The 8941-nt window shown below is 42.2% G+C and overlaps 2 protein-coding genes across 5 annotated transcripts in view; both read left to right on the top strand.

The window, feature by feature from the left end:
- The window catches only part of LOC109467084 (NADH dehydrogenase [ubiquinone] 1 alpha subcomplex subunit 5-like), a 3556-nt gene extending 1722 nt beyond the window's left edge, over positions 1-1834 (top strand). The window contains exons 1-4 of one of the 3 annotated variants that reach the window (XM_019764990.1): positions 106-201; positions 729-845; positions 983-1048; positions 1317-1834. In XM_019764990.1, the coding sequence (XP_019620549.1) occupies positions 175-201; positions 729-845; positions 983-1048; positions 1317-1415 (309 nt within the window). In that variant the 5' untranslated portion in view covers positions 106-174 and the 3' untranslated portion in view covers positions 1416-1834. Of the gene's footprint in view, positions 1-105; positions 202-728; positions 846-982; positions 1049-1316 lie in introns of those variants that run through there. The other 2 variants (XM_019764989.1, XM_019764988.1) reach the window with 2 other exon arrangements.
- Positions 1835-3122: 1288 nt separating this feature from the next.
- Positions 3123-8722, top strand: LOC109467085 (uncharacterized protein C3orf84-like). Of its 2 annotated transcripts, none has more exons than XM_019764991.1 (4): positions 3123-3414; positions 6915-7028; positions 7239-7319; positions 7810-8722. In XM_019764991.1, exons 1-4 carry the CDS (start codon positions 3385-3387, stop codon positions 8377-8379), a joined length of 795 nt encoding a protein of 264 aa, XP_019620550.1. In that variant the 5' UTR covers positions 3123-3384; the 3' UTR covers positions 8380-8722. The 2 variants fall into 2 exon arrangements, with proteins under 2 accessions (XP_019620550.1, XP_019620551.1); XM_019764992.1 differs by lacking the exon at positions 3123-3414 and adding an exon at positions 5461-5621.
- The last annotated feature ends 219 nt before the right edge of the window (positions 8723-8941 follow it).

The following is an 8941-nucleotide window of genomic DNA, read 5'->3' as shown; positions in this document are numbered from 1 at the left end:
AGCACATAGAGACCACATCTACTGTAATACTAGGCGTAAAACAAGGACAGCAACAACAGCATATGAATAAATTATTGAATACATGTATGACTTATTTAAACTAATAACTGGGGTTTGTTGAAAGATTATACACATGTATTTTGTCGACTCCAGGCTACTACCGGCCTGACTGGCATGGCAGTTGCCAAGGATCCTCACTTGGTGAGTCTCTAGAATCTACTTCTTTTACTGCGACAGGTGTGTTAGAACTGAGAATAATACAAAGTAGTAGAAATTGAAAAAAAAGTAATCCTTAACTGAGGTGAGGCATGATTTTTCAAGTGCAATTAGTTTGTAAATTGTGCAATGCAAATTTGTTATGGCTTGCATTTTTCAGCAAGGCTCAGTGGGTCATAAATGTGTACTGTTAGGTTCCTTTTTATATGTCGTTGAGTACATAATTTTTTACATCCATGGCTCCCTAACACACGGAAACATTGGCTTTACTATTTACATCTCATTCTGAAAAGCTAAGTGGGACCCAATTTCATCCATATCGTAAAGCAGGCGAACCTATTACTAGTATTAGTCTTAACAGTATTGTTCAAGATAAGACACAACTTGAAGTTTTAACATGAGTTGCAGCGCTACCTAGGAAATTGAGTTTGAACTGCAGGCTAATTTTTTAGTAGGTTATACATGTACCTACAATGTAATAGTAAATCATAAGTTAACCTGTGCTCCTATAGGCTTTACGTGTCCTGTACACCAAGACCTTAGCTGCCCTGGAGAAACTGCCAAAGGATGCAGCCTACAGACAACATACTGAGGGCATCATCAATGACAGATTCGATCTGGTCAAAACGGTAAGTCATCAGATCATCTTTTCCATATACTAGTATTGTTTGTGATGTACATGAAGGTTTCATAGTATATTGTAACTCAACTCAGCATGTTTGTATGTATGTATAATTTGTATCTGTTTCAACTTTTCTGTTCCCAGGTTCCCAATGTTGCTGAACTAGAACAGAAAATCAACTGTGGTCAGATTGAGCAGGTTATCATTCAGGTAAAACACTGTTTTTCTGGAGACTTTGAAAGTACAGTATTCAGACAGAGAGCAAATAGTGCTTTGTGCTTGTTTGTTTGTGCATATATATGAGAACAAAATTACACTTTGTGTGTGTGTGTGTGTGTGTTTGTGACTGTGTGTGTGTGTGTGTGTGTATGTGTGGAGGGAGAGAGAGAGAGAGAGAGAGAGAGAGAGAGAGAGAGAAATTACAAAAAACGTTCACAAAAATAATTTTTTTTTCCCTTCTTCTTCCTCCCATTTCCAGGCTGAAGCAGAGCTGTCACTAGCTAGAAAGATGGCGGACTGGAAAGCGTGGGAACCGCTGGTGTCAGAAGCGCCCGAGGGCCAGTGGAAATGGCCCTGAAACAGCCCATAATAGTCTCTAACTGTCTCAGGCAACAGTACACAACAAGTATACTACATGTGTAAAGACTTCAACAGATTGATCAATTTACCACTTTCATGTTAAAAAAAAGTAGAAGATTGTTAACAAATGTACTAAAAGGTAGAATATGTAAATGTGGTCCAAGCATGATAGAAAATGCTGGTGTTTAAATGGTTATCCTGTTTTGTCGTCTTATTACATTTTAACCCTCACCATGCTGCCAAATGGCTACCTTGGTAGGCTGAAGGTTAATCATCCTCTGACTGGACATTTTCGAATTCTCTCTGACTGTCATATTCAGAAGTGAAAATTATGGTTTTCTCTGAATGTTCATCATAAAATACCTATATTACCATGTAAACTCATGAAATATTATGAATAAATGTTTATCAATGCCACTGTGAATACATATATCATTGATTCAAGTGCTATCTCTTTTCCATTCTGGATTAGTGTTTTCCTTTCTCATTTCTCATGAAGATGTTTGAAGGGAGGATAGTAAGAGAAAGAACAAGTTGTGTGTCATATATATAGTGAGGGCCAGTCATAGCCTGAATACGCTATGATCTGCCCACACAACACCTGCGTGCCAGTCTCCAAACCTCTGTGTAGGTTTGGCTAGGGTTGAGTATCCTGGTACATTTTCACATGGTGAACAAGGGCAAAACAAAAGGTTTTACTATCTGAAACTTGTTGTAATTATGAACAAGTATGATCCAAAAGTGGTTTTATTCTGGTCCACTACAATGAAGATAGGCACTTCAGGATGTTTTTAGCCACTCCAGTGAGTGTGTACAGTCTTCCAAGATTCTATTGATTAGGTATTCAGCCACTATCTCTACCCTGTTAGTTATTCTAAATAGGAAAATTAAGGGGCTTTGTGCTAGGAAAGTGATTCAATCTCAGAGCTGCTTTAGCCTTAGAAATTAAGAAAAAATAGTGTCAGATGTCACAAAAGTACCACTTACCAGGCTTAGGCTTAGAAATGGAAATCAGGATTTTTATTCATTGATCAGGGATCTTTCTATCAGTGTTGACCTGAAAATTAAGAAGAAATTGGACATTTGTGGTGCTCAAATACTTTATGGAACAGGCTCCCACCTTAATGTTTTTAGGATGCTTATATGTTTTTGTGCTCCACAAGTGACCAGTAGCCCACGGTTACTCTTCCACGTAAACATTTAGACGAATCAGTTACCAATACCCTTTTCATTTATCAATCGTTCAAACATATGGGTAGTTCCTTCAGCCGTTGAAAGCTGATTTTCAAGGTCTAAACCCCTGAAATGAGGACTTAAACCATGGATTTCATACCAACCACATGGTTGTTCAGCTGTTTGTCGTGGGCGCAAACCAACGCTGTCACTTTGATAGATGAGTCTTTTCTGTTAGAACATTAAGCTGACACCTGTTTGTTAGGCAACGTTCAAGTTCGTCAATGTAGAAGTACAGTATATGACTATAAAATATGCACTCGTGTATAATCACGCAGTATATGTGACACCCTTAGGGAACAGGCCGTCCGGAGTTGTCACCCCAAACTAAGCAGCTGGTGCTCGTCATTGTTCTCACAAAAGTCGAAACCAAACACTTAATTTTCCGCGCTGTAACTTTAGACATTTCTTACACGTCGTCCATTCCCTCTTTCCTATTGTACAGCGACGCAACTTAAGCAAGGTGTCACTTCAATTTTCCCTGAGCAAATGTTTGCCTAAGTGTTACAAGCTAGATTGGGTTAGAGGTTTTAGAGGACTCTTGATTCGCCGAGTCGGTAACCCGACTACGAAGTCACCAGCTTTGTCCCCCAGGCGAATGGAGACGGCGATGTGTTTACGTCTCTCCATGGTAACGCCTGGATCCGGTAGCGCGCGGGTTGGACCAGCAGCCCGGGTTGACTTCATGACTTAGGACTCGTTTTTAACCCGGCTTTAGTCTCCCCGTGGAAGCCATGGCGACCGGCGGCTCGGTTGGAGCATGGGTAAGTATTTCTCCGCCATTTTTTCAATCGTGAAGACTTCTCTCCTCTTGTCTAAATCCTGCTGTTTTCATACCAAACATTTCAAGCATAACGTTGCATGCCGAGTTTGTTTTGCACGGACCCTCAGGCATTCCGTAATTATATGCCTGGCATTATAGACCATTTGTCATGACAGAAAAACCAAGGCTTAAGACCCTGAGTGGCATGTTATGATTTTTAATTCTTTGGGTAAATGCCTGGATGATAACCCCGTGCCCTTTATGTGGGAGAGCAGTGGTATAAGCTTATAAGACGCAGACATAAATGTCGTACGATTTTTTTGATTCGCACGATTTTTCAGCAAGACTGACAAATCGACCATCGATAAGGATCTGATAAACCCTTAAGCGTCACAAGACAGCTAAATTGTGCACGACATACCCACGGTTGTGCCTAGAATGTCCTCAATTTGCTGTCGTGAACCTGTCTGACGACAATCGTGACAGGGGGTTTAAACAATAATGCAAATGTAAAGTAAAACCTAGCTACCGACGTGGAGACCACGGAAATACCGATAACATTTGTGTTCTCATGAGTTAAATGATGATTTTATTGCTTGGACAGGTGGACACAAATTGGTCTAATTCCTGTCTACCTGACACGTAGATGTGGTTGTAGAATGTTTGATTATTTTGGTGAATTCAGGGCCCCTGTCTCCATCGCCGGTGAACCATGACTAGGTAACAGGTGTCGATGACAGGCTCCCTCTCCATACGTGTCAAATACGTGTACAACTCTCCAAGCCTATCGGCAACTATTGCAATTGGTACGGGCGATATCTCTTTAAGGCCGGCTCTACTGTTAGAACGTCGCACGACAGATTTACAATAGCAAATTGGAGACATTCGTAGGACAGTTGTGGTTGTGTCGTACAAAATTCAGCTGTCGCATGACAGAAAAACTTGTAGGTACGTTTTATTAGCGGGCATAACCTCGTTGAAGCTTTTACCACAAAAACGGAGCCATATATTCTAAGTGGAACTACCGGTCTTACACAATGTCTGCAAACACTTTCCTATATAGTACAAGGCGCCCCTCAAGCTTCGTCACTGCATCTAAATAAACGCTAGGCACCACCGCACGTAGAAACGAAATACAGGTATTATGTAAGACCCCTGTGTTACATATGAGATTTCTGGAGAATCGGTTTTCAAATGTGAGAGAGCAAGGAGCGACCTTTGCATTTATTGCTGGGCCTAAGGAATCGTGTTTGGTAACATGGAAATGTTAACGTGGTTTTGAGAGATTTCCCAGTCTGCTATAGCACAGTACACGTTGCCCCCCGAATCAGGTATTTGTGTTCAAAACATCTTAAGCTGTTTTGTTGTCTCATCAAATAAACAAAACACACTATAGCTAGGGTGATTTTGTGAGATAGTTTTGGAACATTTGTCACTCGTTACGACATACGTTATCATGGAAAAAAAATGTCCATCTTTTTTTACTTGAGTGTCAAGTTCAACACAAAGCTGAGATTTAATGTGTCAATTCTATTGTACTGCTCAATATAAAACATTGTTTTTGGTGACCTTTAACACATAAACACCTTTAACAAAAATATCAACATTATACCAACGTTACTGGTTAGAATCTAGGGCACAGTTGTGATAGGTTAAAATACTAAACCGTATAAAACTATGTTTTTCTAATATAAAATCATTACTTTAAGATCCAAAAGTCGTTAGAATCTAGTTGACATTAACTGCACAAACACGGAAACTATATTAACGTTACAAATATCAGTTTTAGTATCTAATGTTTTGGCCGAAACAAACCGAACAGTTTTGTTTGAAAAAGTGTTTGCTTTCTAATTGTGGGTGTCAGATTCTGCACACTTGACCAGACATCGAAGAAAACAACGCTTGGCACCGCTATCTAAATACGTCTCTTTCATTCCCAAGCAGAGCAAACAACGCTTTGTTCACAGTGTTTCCTTAGCAGGGCTACAGAACGTCCGCTAATTGAAACACGCGGCACTCTAGTAATGTATCGGTCTGAGGGGGAGGAACATATCGGCGTATCATATTCTGTGAAATGTTAGCTTTGCCATTAAAGTGCTATACTGCAGCTATACTCGACTCGTGCGATACACTGCTGGTTGTTTGAACAAAGAGCGTATCGAGGAAGTAGTTTATGATGTAATGGTACAGCATGATTGCAGAGGAAAGGTATATTGAATGTGTTAATAGCATATGGCGCTTTCATCGGTACCGTAAAACTACGTGCACTGTTTGGAAAACCATTGTTCAGAAACGTGAAAGAAGACATAAAATTGTAGTTGAACGTGCGCGATTTGTAACAATGAGTTGAAGAAAAGATTAAATTTGTTAGAGTACTATCCTTTAGATTATATTAAATGTTGCATTACTTCTAGAGGGGGTACCAATACATCAAATGACCTATATCACTAGATCTGTGACATAAGCCATATTGTCCCTGTGACACCTTCGTATTCAGCACCTAATGCCAGCAATTAACACTACGTCTATTGTTGATTAAAACCCACACATTGTCACATAATGTCCTAGTTTGTACAACATGGCTGCCTTTAGCAACTTGACATGTCTGACCTTCCGACCTTTGTGCCTAACCACTCGTTAGTTGCCAGGTTGCCGGGTAACGCCACAGGTGTGTTAGTTTGTCTCTTTTGTTCACGCAGAGAGTTACAGTAAATGTTGTAAGTTACGTGGGACCGCAGTCTTACTGTCAAAATGTAATTAACGCGATTTCCCAGGGGATTAGGGCACAGATTGAACCAAGGTCATTTTTCCAGGATGACTATAACATGAGTACTCTTAGCAAACTAGCTATAGAATATATGTCTACTTGTAGAGACTCCAATCTAATAGAATCGCCGGTAGAGATCCCGATAGGAGCCTTTGTCCATTGAGACTTCGAATCCTAGCAGGATGCTGTTAACAAATTTACAAATTAATCGTAAATTTCAAGTCAATCCATTGACATAAAGTGACACGAATCAAAGTTGAAAAAAGTTATGATTGTCTTCTTTCGTGGATAAAATTTACAGACTCCAATCAGGATTTCTCGTGGCAATTCTACCGAAATAAACCCCAAGTTTCTGTTGAGAGAGACTCCGATTGGGATCACTAACGCCGTAGAATTTCCGATTCTGCCAGATCGGGAGTCTCTACCGGTCTACCCTGACATACAGTATGAATGTAGTCGATGTGCTTGGTGCAGTGATTCTGAACTACGCTAGGCGTCGCTGTGCCGCGTAGGGCACAGCGAGGTAAAGACTGTCGTAGCCGTAGGTCTTCGTCGACGGTTTGTTCTGTCATACTAAGTACGACAGCAACAAAAAACGTACGACAAATGCAGCTGTGCCTTCAGATCATACAGAACAGCAGAAACCTGTGTTTCTATTGACTTGTAGTTCTATTGGATGGCAATTCTATAACTTCGATATCATGTTGTTTGACGTGTTCTTTTCGTCTTTGTAGTTTCCCACAGGCTACCACGGCCACTTCCGGAGCAAGTCAAGAAACGACTTCTTACAGGAGTTCCGTCGCAGGGCGAGACCTCAGCCGCCGAGCAAGTTCATCACGCGGATAAGGGTGCGTGCATATTCACCAGATCTAGACCCAAAAGCCGGCTAAAAAGTAGTAGATGTTGTGCAGATAGATCGTATAGTTTGTGGAGGATGAGGGCGTTTAATCAAAGGACCAACTGTTTTAGCGTGTGTGTTTCTTGTGTTTTGAATATCATGGTAACTGTTTAAGCTGGATATTTGACCTTCGTTACTTACTGAAATGTACTTTCTACAGGAGCGGCCGACGACACACACGTTCTCACATCACGACAACAAAAACGCATTCGTCAACGACGGCTACCATATAGCTACAGCGGTCAGTAGGCTAACTTACCAGTCACGAAGGGCGTCTCAAAGAAATCTACATAGTCTGTTAGAAACAAGCGTGATTTTACATTCAGGAAACTATGTGTACGGTCGGGTATGAGATTAACATGAACTAGAAATGTCAGTAGCAACATATTTGTTAGCTCACATGCCAGACTTTTCTCAGGCCCGTACATAGGCTAGCCCACAGTCCAGCCCACAGTCAGACCCTGTTCAGTGTTTAACTGAGGAGTGCCTAAATTTCCTTGGGAACTGGTTGGCCTTGGAACCGAGGAGCTAGTGTAGCTGTATGCTGGCCCCGACAATAGTCTGGCACCCAGGCTACGAGTTTTATATGGAGTATCTATCTGTATCTGTATAGCCGGTATAACCGCACCTCGGCGTAACACATCAGCTTCGGACCAGCTTCCATGAGTCGAAAAAGTGTTTTTCTCCAATGAGACACAATAAATGTAATTGTTTTTCTCTTTAATTCACAGGGTTGTGGACTGAAGAAACCTAAGAATCCGAACTTAACGGGCTTCAAGACGGATTTTATACACTGGATCCCGCACCGAGACGAGATCCACCGTGGCGGGCCCAACGCGTCCACGTACCGACAAGACTTCACCAAGTCCGCGGTGCTGTGCCGGAGGGGCACCCGGGAGGACGTCCCACAGATCCTGGTGGCGGGCGCGACCCGGCGGCCGAGCAGCTCTCTGTCTCAGCTACAGACGACGACGTACAGCTTCGCGCACAGCCACGGGCAGCCCAACACCGAGGTGCTGACGGACATGAACACGGGCGTGAGGCTGAGGTCCGCCGGGCCGGACTACGTGTCACACGACTACCTCAACAGGACGGGCCGCATCAGGAGCAGGTCGCTGAACGACGTGCCCACGGGAAGTCTCACGGGACTTCGGCGGGCGCGAGACTTGCACGTGGGTGACTGCCTGAGCTGGCACGTGCCGGACAGACCGCCGCCGCCGGCGGTGCAAAACGCGTGGACGCCCGCCGCCACTCCCGTAACGGTCACCGTCCAGGAACTCTCTCAAACAGCTCCGGCATAGATCAGATATTCTAATGACTATAATGTATAGCCTCTACCAGGCTTCGGAAGCGGCTGGAAAGAGCAGAAATCTCATCTTCAATCTTCAATTTTAGTTTTTACTTTCAACAATATTGTTGGTTGATCAGTATACTAGTAGGTTGTTAATGTTTGTGTAAGTGTAGGTAATGTTAAGGTGTTGATAGGCTTTACAGTGTAATATGTTTGTAACATGACTCCAGACAGACGAGTGTAGTATACATTGCACTCACTAATGATCTGAAAATCTGTCAATACTAGTAAACAGATTGGCCACATACTAGTAGACAGATAACATGCCAGGGTGTTGGTCCGCTGAAGGAGTACAGTTTGCCGCGCTTTTGCCGTCCAACTCCCTGGCATGCTATCTGTCAATTTGGCCAGTTTCTACTCTTTCAAGTGGCTTCCGAGGTATGATAGAAGCTACATATTGACATGTTAGATTAAATCATTACGTAACATCAATAAAAATGTACATACTTGTGCTATAATAATGAACTATATAGATATGATGGAAAGATGATGTTGCTGTGTGTGAAAAAAAA

This window comes from Branchiostoma belcheri, unplaced genomic scaffold (assembly GCF_001625305.1).
Source record: "Branchiostoma belcheri isolate BF01 breed outbred unplaced genomic scaffold, Haploidv18h27 scaffold175, whole genome shotgun sequence".
NCBI lineage: Eukaryota > Metazoa > Chordata > Leptocardii > Amphioxiformes > Branchiostomatidae > Branchiostoma > Branchiostoma belcheri.
This window is presented reverse-complemented; position numbering and strand designations above follow the sequence as displayed.

Bases quoted from the DNA above. Each gene is read 5' to 3' on its own strand.
- LOC109467085 (XM_019764991.1), top strand. From the start codon at position 3,385: ATGGCGACCGGCGGCTCGGTTGGAGCATGG. The intron at 7,029-7,238 runs GTGCGTGCATAT...TACTTTCTACAG, and splicing joins AGTTCATCACGCGGATAAGG to GAGCGGCCGACGACACACAC. The intron at 7,320-7,809 runs GTCAGTAGGCTA...TTTAATTCACAG, and splicing joins GCTACCATATAGCTACAGCG to GGTTGTGGACTGAAGAAACC.